Genomic DNA, 17588 nt, shown 5'->3' with positions numbered 1-17588 from the left:
ATGTCCTCCTTAAGGGAACCCTGTCAGCACATATAAATCTAGTTGCTAAAATCCTATACTTTTTTCCCCCTCTCCTTGTATGAGTTAACTGAGGCCTATAAATCTAGGTGAATTTTTAGAGGGCACCAAGCATAGGAACAACAACAAAACAAACAACTCAGGATTATGATTCAAATTTATCCTTTCTTTCCCAGACTGTATACTCGGTATCAGGTGCTAAAAGTTGAGCCCCTCTTATGTGCCACACAGCCGGCTCAAAGCAAAGCAATGTTTGCTCAAAGCACACAATTATATTCCATGTTGACCCAGGCACTGCAGACACTTGCCCACATGTCCTCACGCTCACTGCTTCCCAGCTGCCCATTTAGGCTCGTTCCCTTGGTGCCTCTCACAGTCACCCCATCTCTACGCACTGACTGTCCGTCTCAGACCTGAGGATAAGGTTGTCTGTCGTCCTGGGCCTTCCTGTGCCCCCTCCTGTCATTGCCAAGACTGGCCAACCTTTAATGGCCACAGGACAGGTGCACCTTCAAGGCCTCTAAACATGTACTCAGTGGTTGTCCTGCAAAACTGCAGACTCAGAATCAGAAGGGCACTGCAAAGAAAAGGAACATAAATTCACAAAGAAAACATGCTCTGAGTATTTGCAATTGTGAACTCTTTTTAGACAATGTTTAAAATCAGGGATTTCATGGTTTTTCTATGAACAAGCAAGAATCCCACATCAAATGTCACATACGGACTCTTTCCCGCCAGTGCAGAAATTGCAATGTTGTTGTGATCCACACTTTCCATGTTGTTAGGTCAGTGTGTTGTCATCCCATGACAAGGTCATTTTGGTGAACTGAGGACAGTAGACAGGAAAGCCCATTCTGACCCTGGTTGGAATGATAAGACATAAGCATTCCTCTCTGCAGACTGCACAGTGTACAGGTATCTCTATTTTCCATTTATGCTACCACATTCCTGTACATTTCCTTTACTGTTTCCTTCCCCACATCCCAGTGGGACTGCGGCTCCCCTTACACACCATCTCAGACATGAAACCCAACCTGAAATACAACCGGACTACGACCATGCCCGGGGCCAGAGAAGCATCCCTGGAGGCCATCTGACACAGCAATAGAAACTGATTTATGTCAATTGGGGGCAGATCAACAGAAGTATCAGTGGTTTGAAGGAAAAGAGAAAGGCATGGCCCATTTTTCCTCCACTGGAATTAATACAAGGATACATCGATGGGTGAAACATTACCAACCAATTACCCACCCATCACAGGAAGAAACCTCCTGTTGAGCACTATCAGCACTGTTCCTAGTAAGAACAAGAAAGGGAATAAGGACATGTTTCCATTCTGGTATCGATTTTCACGTAAACATCGAAGCGCTATTTGGAAAACACACATTGGGAACAGCATTTCCAGAAATTAATAGTGTCCTCAACGCAGTTATGCCTGGAGCTCCGTGTAAGAACTCATTCCCACCACAACTAAGACTCACCTCACCAACGACACTGTTCTAGTTGTTGACAGACAAGTAGGGAAGATGTGTGTCTGGCTCCCCATCCCACAGTCTTAACCTGCAAGGCCAAGACTCCTGGTGTTCTTTGTCAAAGACCATTTCATAAGCAATATTGAGGTTTTCAAGATTAGGAGTGACAACGTCATTTTTATAAATAAAAAGTGGTAGTTGTAAAGGAGTTAAAGAAAATCACAGCAGAAAGTAAAACGTCAAAAGATGTAAGTTTTTGTAAGAACACAAAAGGGAAATAAAATAAAGGCAGGAGGCCAGCCGGAGATGCTCCTTGTTCAACCCCTGGCCACCTGCAGACTCAACAGGAAAAGACTTTACTGCCCTTACCCCATTGAGAAAACTTTCCCCTGCCCAGCAACAGTCTAGCCAATGAGAGGCTGTCACACCCCAATGAGACGGCTCCACCGTCACAGCTCCACCAATGAGAGACGGTGACAGCTCAGTCAATGAGAAGCCACCATCTTCAAACCGCAGTTTGCCCAAATGGACTTTTTCTGTATAAGAGCTCCTCCCCTCTCCCTACTCCTTTGCCTATAAAAGAGCATCCTCTCCTTTGTTCTCAGGTCCTGGGGGTCCTCGGACCATATGGGGAAAGGCAGGTCCCCTGCCAGGAGGATATATGGTAGAGGCCATGCAGCTTCCTCACAGGCAAAGATCTCAGCAGACCCCATATTTCAGCCATGTTTGCTGGTATTGGAACAAGGACGTTAGGGGGCATGAGGGAGTAGTGAATCATGGCGTCAGATGTATGTTTTGATTTACCATAGTCCCCAAACCACTGCTGCTACATGATAATGCTAAATTTTTCTGGGGCGGACTGGCACCAGCCACAGTCTCTGAGCATCTGCAGCAGCACAGTCATGTGAACATTCCTGGGGGTAGGCTGGCACCCGGCCATTACTCAAAGATACCCTCCCCAGAGGGTCAGAGCGGGTTCAAGCCTCAGGGCCCTCAGAATTGAGGGATTTGGAAACACAGCCCCATCTGAGATAAAATTCGGGAGGGAGGTGCTGCTTGGCAGGCTGAAGGCTTGGTTGCGGACAGTGTAGAAGCGGTGAGTGGATGGAAGCTGGAGGGATGCTTGGTTGCTAGTCGGTGAGAGCAGAGTTCTGATCCTAGAGACTGGGAAGATGGGTGACACCATTTTCACCTCTTCTGAGCATGCACATACACTCATACATGTGACACACCAATCCACCCCCAGTAAGCTAAGCAGCACCACCTAGTGGAGTACAGAGTCATTACACCAAGCCTGGTCCAACTACACCAACCAAGCCCTAGAGGATCACCACAAGTCTCTCTGCCTGCTTAGTGTACAGACTATAAAATGCTTCATAGTTTGACTTCTAGGGAAACCAATGTAATTTCATTCGGATTTCATTCTGATTGCTGGTCCATCTATTCATTTTTTTCTTTTCTTATTCTTGAACAGAAAGAGAAAAAAATTATTTTTACTTTCCATTTTTATGAAGAAAGATTTTTCTATTTTTAATTTTTTGTAAATTTTTAGTCTGTTTTAATTTCTTAATTTTATTTTATTTTACTGTATACATCCTTTTAAAATTTTTAAAGTTTTCTTTTTTTCTTTCCTTTTTTTTCTATATTCTATCAAGCTTCTTTCAACAACCAGATCAAAACACACTTAGAACCTAGCTTCCTTTATTTGACTTTTTTGTGTTGTTTTTAATTTTTAATTTAATTTTTTATTTATTAATTATTTTTCTTCCTCTAAAATGACAAAATCAAGGAAAATTCACTCCAAAAGAAAGAACAGGAAGAAATGTCAGCCAAGGACTTAACACAGATATAAGTAAGATGTCTGAACTAGAATTTAGAGCCACGATAATAATACTAGCTGGGGGTGAAAAGAAAATAGAATACCTTTCTGCGGAGATAAAAGAAGTAAAATATAGTCAGGACAAAATTAAAAATGCTATAATTGTGATGCAATCTCAATGGTTCCCAAAGCAGCAAGGACGGATGAAGCAGAGCAGCAAATCAGCAATATAGAAGACAAACACGGAGAATGAAGCAAAAAACAAGAGGGAAACTAAGGCAAAAGAGTATGATATAAGAATTAGAGAACTCAGTGACTCATTAAAAAGGAGTAACATCCAAATCATAGAGATCCCAGAAGAAGAAGAGAAAGAAAAAGGGGTCAAAGTTTTGTGTGAGCAAATCATAGTGAAAAACTTTCCTAACCTGGGGGAAGACAGACATCAAAATCCAGGAAGCACAGAGAATTCCCATTAGATTCAACAAAAACTGACCATCAACAAGGCATATCATAGTCAAATTAACAAACTATGCAGACAGGGAAAGAATTATGAAAGCAGCAAGGGAAAAAAGTCCTTAACCTATAAGGAAAGACAGGTCAGGGTCGCAACACACCTAGCCACAGAAACCTGGCAGGCCAGAAAGAAGTGGCAGGATATGTTCAATGTGCTGAATCAGAAAAATATGCAGTCAAGAATTCTTTCTCCAGCAAGGCTGTTATTCAAAATAGAGGAGACATAAAGAGTTTCCCAGAGAAACAAAAACTAAAAAAGCTCCTGACCACTAAACCAGCCCTGCAGGAAATTTTAACAGGGACTCTCTGAGGGGAGAAAAGACAAAACAAAACAAAAACACCAAAAGCAACAAAGACTAGAAAGGCCCAGAGAACACCATCAGAAACTCCAACTCTACAGGCAATACAATGGCAATACATACCTATCTTTCAGTACTCACTCTAAATGTCAATGGACTAAAAGTTCCAATCAAAAGACATAGCGAAACAGAATGGATAAGAAAACAAGATCATCTATATGCTGCTTACAAGAGACCCATTTTAGACCTAAAGACACCTTCAGATTGAAAGTAAGGGGGTGGAGAACCATCTATCATGCTAAAGGTTGCCAGAAGAAAGCTGGAGTAGCCACAATTGTATCAGACAATCTGGATTTTATTTATTTATTTATTAACATTTATTCACTTTTGAGAGACCGAGCACAAGTTGGGGAGGGGTAGCGAGAGAGAGCGCCAGAATCGGAAGCAGGCTCCAGGCTCCGAGCTGCCAGCACAGAGCCTGACACGGGGCTTGAACCCACGAAGTGTGAGATCATGACCTGAGCTGAAGTTGGACGCCCAACCTACTGAGCCACGCAGGTGCCCCAGACAATCTAGATTTTAAAATTAAAGTGTAACAAGAGATTAAGAAGGGCATTATATCATAATTAGGGGGTCCATCCACCAAGATCTAACAATTGTGAACATTTATGCCCCTAACGTGGTGCACCCAAATATACAAATCAATTTACCACAAACATAAAGAAACACATTGACGATAATACCATAATAGTAGGGGACTTTAACACCCCATTTACAACAATGGACAGAGCATCTAAGCAGAAACTCAACAAGGAAACAATGGCTTTGAATGACACACTGGACCAGATGGACTTAACAGATATATTCAGAACTTTTCATCCTAAAGCCGCAGAATACACATTCTTCTCAAGTGCACATGGAACATTCTCCAGAACAGATCACATACTGGAACACAAATCAGCCCTCAAAGTGTACAAAAAGATTGAGATCATACCATGCATATTTTCAGGCCATAGAGCTATGAAACTTGAAATCAACTACAAGAAAAAAATGGAAAGACAACAAATACTTGGAAACTAAAGAACATCCCACTCAAGAATGAATAGGCTAACCAAGAAGTTAAAGAGGAAATTAAAAAGTACATGGAAGCCAATTAAAATGATAACACCACAGCCCAAAACCTCTGGGATGCAGCAAAGGCAGTCATAAGAGGAAAGTATGTAGCAATCCAGGCCTTCCTAAAGGAGGAAGAAATGTCTCAGATACACAACCTAACCTTACACCTTAAAGAGCTGGAAAAAGAACAGCAAATAAAGTTCAAAACCAGCAGAAGATGGGACATAATAAATATTATAGTGGAAATCAATGCTATTAAAATAAAACAGGCAAGCAAACAAACAGTTGAACAGATCAATGCAACCAGGAGCTGGTCCTTTGAAAGAATTAACAAAATTGATAAACCCCTAGCCAGATTGATCATAACGAAAAAGGAAAAGACCCAAATAAATAAAAACATAAATGAAAGAGAGATCACAACCAACACTGCAGAAATACAAACAGTAATAAATGAATATTATGAGCAATTAGATGCCAATAAAATGGGCAATCTGGGAGAAATGGACAAATTCCTAGAAACATATAACTACCAAAACCGAAACAGGAAGAAATAGAAAATTTGAACAGACCCAAAACCAGTAAAGAAATTGAATTAATAATCAAACATCTCTAGGAGCACCTGGGTGGCTCAGTTGGTTAAGCATCTGACTTCGGCCTAGGTCATGATCTCACCATTCCCGAGTTCAAACCCTGTGTTGGGCTCTGTGCTGACAGCTAAGAACCTGGAACCTGTTTCAGATTCTGTGTCTCCCTCTCTTTCTCTGCCCCTCCCCCACTCATCTCTCTCTCTCTCTCTCTCTCTCTCTCTCTCTCTCTCTCTCTCTCTCTCTCAAAAATAAACAAACACTAAAAAAAAAAAAAAATTATCCCAAAAAAACAGAGTCCTGGGCCAGATGGCTTTTCAGGGGAACTCTACTAAACATTTAAAGAGTTAACACCTATTCTGTTGAAGCTGTTCCAAAAAACAGAAATGGAAGGAAAACTTCCAAACTCATTCTATGAGGCCAGCATTACCTTCATTCCAGAACCAGACAAAGACCCCCTAAAAAGGAGAGCTACAGACTAATTTCACTGATGAACACAGATGCAAAAATTCTCAACAAGATACTAGCCAAATGGATCCAACAATACATTAAAAGAATTATTCACCATGATCAAGTGGGATTTATACCTGGAATGCAGGGCTGGTTCAATATCCACAAATCAATGCGGTACATCACATTAATAAAAGAAAGGACAAGAACTACATGATCCTCTCAACAAATGCAGAGAAAGCATTGACAAAATACAGCATCCTTTCCTGATAAAAACCCTCAAGAAAGCAGGGATAGAAGGATCATACCTCAAGACCATAAAAGCCATACATGAGAGACCCACTGCTAATATCATCCTCAATGGGGAAAAACTGAGAGTTTTCCCCCTAATGTCAGGAACACGACAGGGATGTCCACTCTCGCCACTGTTATTCAATATAGCATTGGAAGTCCTAGCCTCAGCAATCAGACGACACAAAGGAACAAAAGTCATCCAAATCGGCCAGGAGGAAGACATACTTTCACTCTTTGCAGATGATATGATTCTCTATATGGAAAACCCAAAAGATTCCACCAAAAAAGTGCTAGAACTGATCCATGAATTCGGCAAAGGCGCAGGATATAAAGTCAATGCACAGAAATCAGTTGCATTTCTATACACCAATGATGAAGTAACAGAAAGAGAAATCAAGGAATTGATCTCAATTTAAAATTGCACCAAAACACATAAAATACCTAGGAATAAACCTAATCAAAAGGTGAAAAATCTATACACTGAAAACTTTAGAAACTTATGAAAGAAATTGAAGAAGACACAAAAAATGGAAAAATATTCCATGCTCATGGACAGAACAAATATTGTTAAAATGTTGATACTACCCAAAGCAATCTACATATTCAATGCAATCCCTATCAAAATAACACCAGCATTCTTCACAGAGCTAGAACAAACAATCCTAAACTTTGCATGGAACCAGAAAAGACCCCAAATAGCCAAAGCAATCCTGAAAAAGAAAACCAAAGCTGGAGTCATCACAATCCCAGACTTCAGGATGTATTACAAAGCTGTAATCATCAAGACAGTATGGTACTGGCACAAGAACAGACACTCAGATCAATGGAACAGAATAGAGAACCCAGAAACAGACCCACAAACATATGGCCAACTAATCTTTAACAAAGCAGGAAAGAATATCCAATGGAATAAAGACAGTCTCTTCAGCAAGTGGTGCTGGGAAAACTGGGCAGCGACATGCAGTAAAATGAACCTGGACCACTTTCTTACACCATATACAAAAATAAACTCAACATGGATGAAAGACCTAAATGTAAGACAGGAAGCCATCAAAATCCTTGAGGAGAAAACGAGGCAAAAACCTCTTTGACTTCAACCACAGCAATTTCTTAGTCAATATGTCTCCAGAAGCAAGGGAAACTAAACCAAAAATGAACTATTGGGACCTCATCAAGATAAAAACTTGGAAACAATCAGCAAAACTAAAAGATAACTAATGGAATGGGAGAAGACATTTTCAAATGACATATCAGATAAAAGGTTAGTATCCAAAATCTATAAAGAACTTATCAAAGTTGAGCATGAAAAAATGCTCAACATCACGGAAATACAAATCAAATCAATACAAACACAAATCAAAACCACAATGAGATACCACCTTAAACCTGTCAGAATGACTAACATTAACAACTCCGGCAACAACAGATGTTGTCAAGGATGTGGGGAAAGGGGAACTCTTTTGCACTGCTGTTGGGAATGCACACTGGTGCAGCCACTCTGGAAAACAGTATGGAGGTTCCTCAAAAAATTAAAAATAGAACTACCCTATAACCCAGCAATTTCACTACTAGGTATTTATCCAAAGGCTACAGGTGTGGTTTTTTTTTTTTTAATTTTTTTTTCAACGTTTATTTATTTTTGGGACAGAGAGAGACACAGCATGAACGGGGGAGGGGCAGAGAGAGAGGGAGACACAGGATCGGAAACAGGCTCCAGGCTCTGAGCCATCAGCCCAGAGCCCGACGCGGGGCTCGAACTCCCGGACCGCGAGATCGTGACCTGGCCGAAGTCGGACGCTTAACCGACTGCGCCACCCAGGCGCCCCCAGGTGTGCTGTTTCAAAGGGACATATTCACCCCAATGTTTATAGCAGAGCTATCGACAATAGCCAAAATATGGAAAGAGCTCAAGTGTCCATCAACAGATGAATGGATAAAGAAGATGTGGTGTGTGCATATACACACACATATACATACAAACATACATACATACATACATACATACATACATACATACATACATACAATGGAGATTACTCAGCAGTCAAAAAGAATGAAATCTTGCCATTTGGAACAACATAGATGGAACTACAGGCTGTTATGCTAAGCAAAATCAGTCAGACAGAGAAAGAGAAATATCGTATGACTTCACTCATATGTGGAATTTAAGATACTAAACAGATGAACATAGGGGAAGGGAAGCAAAAATAATATAAAAAGAGGGAGGGGGAAAAACATAAAAGACTCTTAAATATAGAGAACAAACTGAGGGTTGCTGGAGAGGGTTGTGGGAGGGGGAATGGGCTAAATGGGCAAGGAGCATTAAGGAGGACACCTGTTGGGATGAGCACTGGGTATTATATGTAGGGGATGAATCACTGGATTCTATTCCTGAAACCATTATTGCACTATATGCTAACTAGCTTGGATATAAACTTAAAAATAAAATAAGAAAATTCTCACTTTTTACTGACAGCATATGAAATCTCTCCACACAAAAATTTTAAGAAGTGTAGCTTCTGGTATTATTACAAAGAGCCAGGATTTTGGAAAAAATCGTCTTCAAATGTATGCACTCCATCCACCTGCATCCCTCCACCTGGTCTTTCTGACATCCTCCTCATTCCCAGTGACAGGGCTCCAGGGAACCACAGGGGCTCTTCCCAGCTGTCCGTCTTAATCAGCCTGTGGAACCACCTGCACATTGGGAATGAATCTCTGTCCTTGTTGACACCAGAAGTACACTCTTGGTCCCCAAACCCCTGCTGTAATGCAGCCCCTGCCTGGAAGGATTAATATAGTTCCAGTATTTTGGGGGGGGGGGTGTCTAAAAAAAATCTGAACAAATTCCTGTCTGTGAGCCTATTCCTTTTGTCCAGGACATTTGCGAGAAACTCACCGTCTTTTTCTCCTTTCTTCCTCCTCTATTCACGTATGAGGCAGAGATTTCTTAGAACAGGATCATGACAGAATTTCTTTCCTCCAAAAGGGAGACATAATTCTAAACTTTGACAGTAGTAATCAGATTAACCAACCAGGGAGATCAAATGACCCTTGAACACATTTTATCAGCTCTATCTCTGAGGCCCCAGAGTGGACTCTGGGGACACTAACCATTTCTTTCAACTGGATCACCTACCATCGTCTTTCTGGGAAGCATCCTCAACTGATATTGGCAGAATCGTAGTGTAGCTGCTATGAATATAAAATTGTATTTTTCAAACCCTCCTGGCAGAATGGAATGAGACAATATACTACAAATAAAGAGGCTCTTCAGGGCATCAGGCGCATCCTAAGAACAGAAGGCTCAGGTGCTCAGAATCCCCTATACGGTTTCCTGTAGTGCCTCTTTCACTTGGCAGAACCTAATGGATGATAACGGATGTCTGTCCAAGACGTCTCAGCAATAAATAACATCTTTCTCCCTCCAAGCTCTGTTGTTCTTAAGCCCTATTGGCTACTGGCATGCACTGCCACTGAGAGCAAATTCTTCAGACCACATTTGGACCCAAAGAAAAATCATGACAGCTTAATGCTGACCCGTCCCGTTTTGACTCCCCATGGCATTTTACATGCCACTCCTCTAAACAATAAAGATTCTTCATAGTTCACTGATGTGTTTTTTTAAAAAGGAGGAAAACAGGGGCGCCTGGGTGGCGCAGTCGGTTGAGCGTCCGACTTCAGCCAGGTCACGATCTCGCGGTCCGGGAGTTCGAGCCCCGCGTCGGGCTCTGGGCTGATGGCTCAGAGCCTGGAGCCTGTTTCCCATTCTGTGTCTCCCTCTCTCTCTGCCCCTCCCCCGTTCATGCTCTGTCTCTCTCTATCCCAAAAATAAAAATAAACGTTGAAAAAAAAAATTAAAAAGGAGGAAAACAGTAAATATTAGGTTGGGTATGCTTTTGCAAATCCTTTTTTTTTTTTAATTCCATTTTATTATTTTTTTACATTACCTCTACGCCCAGTGTGGGGCAAAAACCCACAAGTCCAAGACTAAGAATTACATGCTCTACTGACCGAGTCAGCCAAGTGCCCTGCAAATCCTTTTAAAGGTACCAAAGTGGCAATACTTTTCCCTTTGAATGTCCAGCCCCATAGGATGTTACATACCGTTACATGACCAAATATCATAGTCAAGGGTAAAACCACAAGCATTTCGTCCCATAGTTGGAATGACTTTGGGGTACCTCAGAACTGTGGAACATTATGGAAACACCAAGGGTTTTTTTTTTGTTTGTTTTTGTTTTTGGTTTTTTGGGGTTTTTTCTTACCTCTATTAAGGATAAAACGGAAGGGGCTCTTATGTCCAGAATTTACCAAATACCATATTTTGGTCGACTGATCTGGCTGGTATCAAGGGTACTGGTCTTTCCAGACACCCCCTGGGGGCCAGAGGAAAGCACCCCACTGGTATTTCCACCACAACCACTGCTTTAGGAAATAAGCAGGCAAACCTGAGTCATGGTCCAAAGGGATGTCCCCGCGCACTGAAGAAAAAGTTCTCACTTAGTCAGAGTGGACACGCAGGGCTCTCTCTGCCAGCAAAACAGCACCAGGAGCAAACTGCATAGTCTTTATTTCCTGTTCGCCAGGAATAAACATCAAAGAATGTCAAAGCACGGGAGGAAAACACAAAGAGCCTCCGGACATAGACCACACACACATCTGGTGTTTACATGAAAGCACGTAGGGAAGATGTGCGGTTTTGAAGACTGCCAGGTGACGACAGTGGGTCTGTTTCCGAACTGGCTCCTGGGAGATCATGGGACTCTGGATCTCACAGGGCTATCGGTGGACAGCCTTGAGCCCAGAACATCGCTGATGTTTCAGCATTTACCCCATTCACTTTCCCAGGTCTTGCAATCCACTCTCAAGAAATAACTGCACAAGGGATGTTCTTCTAGGTCATAATTTGGAATAAAATCAATCTAAGAACTAGTGCCAGAAAGATAAACCAATATCAGAACTTTATTATTTTTTTTTCCAACGTTTATTTATTTTTGGGACAGAGAGAGACAGAGCATGAACGGGGGAGGGGCAGAGAGAGAGGGAGACACAGAATCGGAAACAGGCTCCAGGCTCCGAGCCATCAGCCCAGAGCCCGACGCGGGGCTCGAACTCACGGACCGCGAGATCGTGACCTGGCTGAAGTCGGACGCTTAACCGACTGCGCCACCCAGGCGCCCCTTGAACTTTAAAAATTGAAGAAAAAGGGGTGCCCAGGTGACTCAGTGGGTTAAGTGTCCAAGTCATGATCTTGAGGTTTGTAAGTTCAAGCCCCGCGTTGGACTCTGTGCTGACAGCTCGGAGGCTGAAGCCTACTTCAGATTCCGTGTATCCCTCTCTCTCTCTCTCTGCCTCTCCCCCGCTTGTGCGCGTGCTCTCTCTCTCTCTCTCACCCGATCTCAAAAATAAACATTTTTGAATTTTTTAAAAATTGAAGAAAATGAGAAAATTGATGTGAAAATATAACTTTTAATAACAAAGACTGAAAAGACGAGTAGACACAGAATCAGGAAATTCCAGTATCCATAACAGAGGACAGAAAAGAACTTTCAACAATGAGGGGTCTAACATCATGAAAACTTATCAAGAACATTTTGGAATGTATATAATTCAAGACATTTTTTTGTAAAAGTATATAAAGGTGTTAAGTACACACCAACAATAGACACATTTTTATCACCTCTAGGTCCAAAAGACATTATAATGGGAAAGAGACATGTTGTACAAAACCATGTGATTACTTCAAGTCTGAGGTAACATCTAGGTTGTACAGATATAGAGGACAAAGAAGGCCACTTTTTTTTTTTAATTTTTTTTTCCAACGTTTTTATTTATTTTTGGGACAGAGAGAGACAGAGCATGAACGGGGGAGGGGCAGAGAGAGAGGGAGACACAGAATCGGAAACAGGCTCCAGGCTCCGAGCCATCAGCCCAGAGCCTGACGCGGGGCTCGAACTCACAGACCGCGAGATCGTGACCTGGCTGAAGTCGGACGCTTAACCGACTGCGCCACCCAGGCGCCCCAAAGAAGGCCACTTAAAACCATCAGTGTTCATATCAGTGAGATGAACTAGGAATTCATACACTTGGGATCCCAGTCAAGGAAGAGGCACCTGGAAAGTCAAAGCCATATTCACAACAATGAAAAGATTTCTCTCCTGCCTGAATTTTCATGAACAAAATACATGAAGTTCTATACCTGAAGTTTTCCCAAAATTGTGTGCATTCAGGATCATCTCCGTTGTACTAACTCGCATTTTCAATAAGATTTGAAAGGAGGGATGCCTGGGTGGCTCAGTCATTTGAGCATCTGACTTTGGCTCAATCATGATCTCACGGTTCATGAGTTCAAGCCCCACATCTGGCTCTATGCTGACAGCTCAGAGCCTGGAGCCTACCTCAGATTCTGTTTCCCTTTCTCTCAGCCCCTCCCCTGCTCACGCTCTGTCTCTGTCTCAAAAATAAACATAAAAAAATATTTGAAGGAAAAATAAATGCTTTCCTACAGTGTGGCTTTGCTCACAGATTCCCGGACAGGCTTTTCCATAGTGCTTAAGTGTGTAATGTTTCACATTACTGTGCTTGCACGTGTGTTCTCGAAGGGAAGAGGGACAACTGAAGGCTTTCCCACAGAGCGATCATTCACAAGGTTCTTCTGCCCAGGTCTACGAGACACTGGAAGGTCTTACCAGAGTCCTTACATACAGAGGCTTACTGTCCACTGTGCAGCCTCACGTGTTCTTGAAGGGAGCAGTGATCTGTCAAGGTTTCTCCCCAGGGTGTTTCTTCATATGCGCTCGAAGAGAGGAGGAGAACTTGTACACCTTCCCACACTTCTTACATTCATAGGATTTAATGGTGCTGTGTGTTTTCAAATGACTTTCAAAATTTTGCAGCTGACGGAAAGCTTTCCCACACTCTATACACTCAAAAGGTCTCTCCTCAGCATGTGTCCTCATGTGTGCTCCCAAGTTTGAAGGAGATGTGAAGGCTTTCCCACAGTGCTGACATTTACAGGGTTTTTCCCCAGTGTGTGTCCACGCATGTATTCGCAGGTCTCTGTGATACCTGAAGGCTTTCCCACACTCTTGACATTCATAGGGTTTCACTACATTGTGTGTGGTCATGTGATGTTCAAAAGGTTGATGCTTCCTGAAAGTTTCGCCACACTCCTTACATTCCAAGTGTCCACCCACTGAGTGTCTTCTCGCAGTATGTAGTACGAGGGTGTGGTGTCGAATGAAGGCTTTTCCACAGTGCTGACATTTATAGGGTCTCTCCCCAGTGTGTTTCCTCACATGTTCTCGCAGGCATGAGTTATACCTGAAGGCTTTCCCACACTCCTGACACTCATAGGGTCTCTCCCCCGTGTGTATTGTCACATGCTCTCGCAGATTCCCAAGATATCTGAAGGCTTTCCCACATTGTTGACATTCATATGGTCTTTCCCCAGTGTGTGTCCTCATATGCACTCGCAGGTCTGTGTGATCCCGGAAGGCTCTGCCACATTGCTTACATTCATAGGGTTTCACAGTACTGTGAGTGGTCATGTGACGTTTAACATGTTCATACTTTCGGAAAGATTTCCCACATTCCTTACATTCATAGGGTCTTTCCCCAGTGTGTGTCCTCGTATGTACTCGCAGGTCTGGGTGATGCTTGAAGGTTTTGCCACACTCCCGACATTCATAGGGTTTCATTACATTGTGTGTGGTCATGTGACGTTCAAACTGTAGATGCTTCTTGAAAGTTTTCCCACACTCCTTACATTCCAAGTGTCTGTCCCCTGTGTGTCTTCTCCTAGGTACTAGAAAGGACTGCTGGCCAGGGAAGGATTTCCTACAGGGCTGATATTTATAGAGTTTCTCTGGAGTGTGAGTCCTCACATGTTTCTGCAGGCCTGACTCACACTGGAAGGCTCTGCCACACTCCTGACATTGATAGGTTCTCTCCCCAGTATGAGTTCTCACGTGATGTGTAAGATCAGAGTGACACATAAAGGCTTTCCCACACACGTCACATGCATGGACTCTCTGTACACAGTCATTTTGCACATGACCCTGAAAAGAAGAAATGCAAGTGAAAGCTTTTCCACATTTCTTGCACTCTATAGACTTTTTACTACGGAGACTCTTCGCATATGTCTCCGATGCTCTCCCGGTGACCTGACCTTCATAGGGTTTCTCTACAAGGTCTGCACCCACCTGAGTGCTGAGGCTTGAGACGGAGCTACAGGCCGGCCCACATTCCTCACAGGGACTAGATTTGCGTCCTGGGTGAGATCTTCCCAGAGTCCCTAGAAAAAAACCATCTGTGAGGGCTTCCCTACACTTAGCGCATTCACAGGATTTGCCTCCAGTGGGACAGCCCTCATGCACAGTAAGACTTGTAATCGGGTTCAGGGTTTCTCCACATGGATCTCCTTCAATACGTTCACAGACACTCTCCACCAAAGGACTTCTGTTCAAAATAGGAAGGTACATGGTTAGGGAACAATGATTATCAGTGATCTCTTTATTACCTAATGATCTATTGATGTTTGTTAATCATTATTGGGTTACATGATGGATATTCTCAATGAATGAGTGTGTTTTTAGCACTGTGTGCAAGGTTCCAAAGTGGAACAAGCTTCCTGTTCTCCCTGAGGACTCAAATAGAGTCATAACATTCAGGGCTTCTTACATATGCTTTTCCCTGACCATTTTTTCCAACTGAATTGTTTTTTCAGATGATCAATAGGTAGAATGCATTTATAAAGGTTTGTCTTGTGAAAATTTCGACTACACGATTGTTGCGCTAGGTTTGCAACTGTTCTCTAATTTCAGGTCAGTCTCACAATCGCCAGCATCGCCCCCTTCCTCCCTTACAAGTGTCACTCACCTCAAAAGCCCTTCCTGCATTCGGGTCAAATCTCCACTGCTGTGAAATTTCTGCTTCTCTACAAACACAGAACAGGAATCATTTTTTGTATACATTAGTATTTTCACTCAGAGGCTCATTCTGCAAAGAATTCCACTCAGTCTTTGATCCACTCATTTTACCTTGACTGGGAGAAACTACAAGAAATGGGAGTCTAATTTAATTTCTCGGAAATGATCTGATATGTAAGGTAAGAAAACAGACCATGTATCTCTATTTATATACTGATCCCGAAATGTAAATGAACTTCATGAGGAAGAATGGTCATGTGACCAAAAAATTCCGAGGACCCTTGTGACTCGAGACTTTGGCAATAATAGAGAAAGTGTCTGAAATGGCAGCCCGTTCATTCAGAAATACTTCAAACTAGATGGACACTAATGTGGAGTTAAGAATTATCAGAAGAGCCAAGTAGGAAGGAACTGGGCAAGATACACACATCCACACCCTACCTCTATAGGAAGACAGAAAGACTGGCCACATGGGGTATGATGGATGAAAAGTCCAACAGGAAAGCCGGGTCAATGACAAATTTCACCCTTCTCAAAAACAGAGTCATGTTTCTAGGGGATGGGTCCAAATGTCAATCCCTTGTCCGGAACCTGGTCCAACCAAGGGTTGATCAGTTCTGAAGGCACATAGGCCTTTGGTGAAGCCTTCCTACACTGCCCCAGCTGCCATTAGAGGTCGGGTGATGTGTGTGGCTGCTGGCCTGCCCCTGAGAAGAGCTCAGCGGGTGGGAGGATTTGAAGGACAACAAGCAATCTGGAAGATAGGCACTAACTTTAGTCTTCAGGGTCATTGATGACCGATAATTGGGTGGCTTTTTATTATTTATTCATTTATTAACTCATTCATTTAATCATTCTTTTACTAGAAGCATACTGACCTATATATTAGTGTCAGATGTACAATACGGTGATTTGACAATTACATACATTACAAAATGCTCACCATAAAAAGTGTAATTGCTGTCATTATACACAACTATACAATTATTGACCATATTCCCTATGCTCTACTTTTCCTTCTGGTAACTTATTTATTCAACAAGTGCAAATCTGTTCTTCTCAATCCCCTCCATGATTTCACCTGTCTCTCAATCCCATTCCAATCTCACAAACACCAATTTGTTGTCTACGGTTTTAAGTCTGTTCCTATTTTCTGTTGTCTGTTCATTTTGTCATTTAGATTCCACATATAAGTAACGTGTTTTGTTTGTCTCGCTGTCGGACTTATTTACTTGGTATAATACTCTCTAGGTCCATCCATGTTGTCACAAACATCACAAATTCGTCCCTTTTGTATTACTGAGGGATAGTCCCTTGTATGTAGATACCACATCTTCATTATCCATTCATCTGTTGAAGGACACCTGCATTGCTTCCCTATGTTGAGTACAGCGAGTAACAGTCCGGTGAACCAGGGGGTGCACATGTCTTATCGTGCTGGCTTTTTTTCTTTGGTGAACTACCCAGAAGCGGAATTATGGACTACATGGTACTGTTGTGTTTCATTTTATTGTGGAAATTCCAAACTGTTTGCCAAGCTGGTTGCACCCATTTAAACCCCACAGACGAGGAGTTTCCTTTTCTCCACATCCTCACCAACACTCGTATTTCCTGTCTTGTTGACACTAGCCGTTCCGGCTGCTGTGAGGGGGCAGCTCATTGTGGTTTTGATGTGCACTTCTCTGAGGATTAGTGATACTGAGCAGCTTTTCATGTGCCAAGTGGCCACCTCTATTATTTTCTGTGGGAAAATGTCTGTTATGTTCCCCTTTCAATTTTTTATTTTTCCTTTTGTTTCCCTTACCTGAAGGGATGAGTCCACAAAAATACTGCTAAGGCTGATGTCCATGAGTTTAGCACCTCTGTTTTGTCTTAAGACGTGTATGGGTTCAAGTCCTGCACCGAGGTGTTTAATCCATACTGAGTTTCCTTTCAGGTAAGGGGTATGAAGCTGGCCCAGTTTCACCTCTTTGCAGGTAGCTGTCTCATTTTCCCAACACCACTTATTGAAGAGACAGTCTTAACCCCATTGTGTATTTTCAGCTCCTTCTTTGTACATAATCCGGCCATAGAAGCATGGGTTTATTTCT

General features: G+C 42.4%; 1 protein-coding gene across 5 annotated transcripts in view; it reads right to left on the bottom strand.

Moving 5' to 3' along the window:
• The window catches only part of LOC121021503 (zinc finger protein 77-like), a 74876-nt gene that overhangs the window by 46372 nt on the left and 10916 nt on the right, over positions 1 to 17588 (bottom strand). For 4 of the 5 annotated variants that reach the window (XM_040461914.1, XM_040461911.1, XM_040461912.1 and 1 more), the window contains 3 exons: positions 15449 to 15506; positions 14773 to 15028; positions 12973 to 14628 (listed from right to left, as the gene is read on the bottom strand). The exons of the other annotated variant lie outside the window; for it this stretch is intronic. In XM_040461914.1, coding sequence (XP_040317848.1) covers positions 13330 to 14628; positions 14773 to 15028; positions 15449 to 15506 — 1613 coding nt within the window. In that variant the 3' untranslated portion in view covers positions 12973 to 13329. Of the gene's footprint in view, positions 1 to 12972; positions 14629 to 14772; positions 15029 to 15448; positions 15507 to 17588 lie in introns of those variants that run through there. 5 annotated transcript variants of the gene reach the window in all.

The sequence above is a fragment of the Herpailurus yagouaroundi genome, unplaced genomic scaffold, assembly GCF_014898765.1.
Source record: "Herpailurus yagouaroundi ecotype Mexico unplaced genomic scaffold, PumYag 295, whole genome shotgun sequence".
NCBI lineage: Eukaryota > Metazoa > Chordata > Mammalia > Carnivora > Felidae > Herpailurus > Herpailurus yagouaroundi.
Note: the sequence above shows the minus strand (reverse complement) of the source record. Positions and strands in the feature narration are given on the sequence as shown.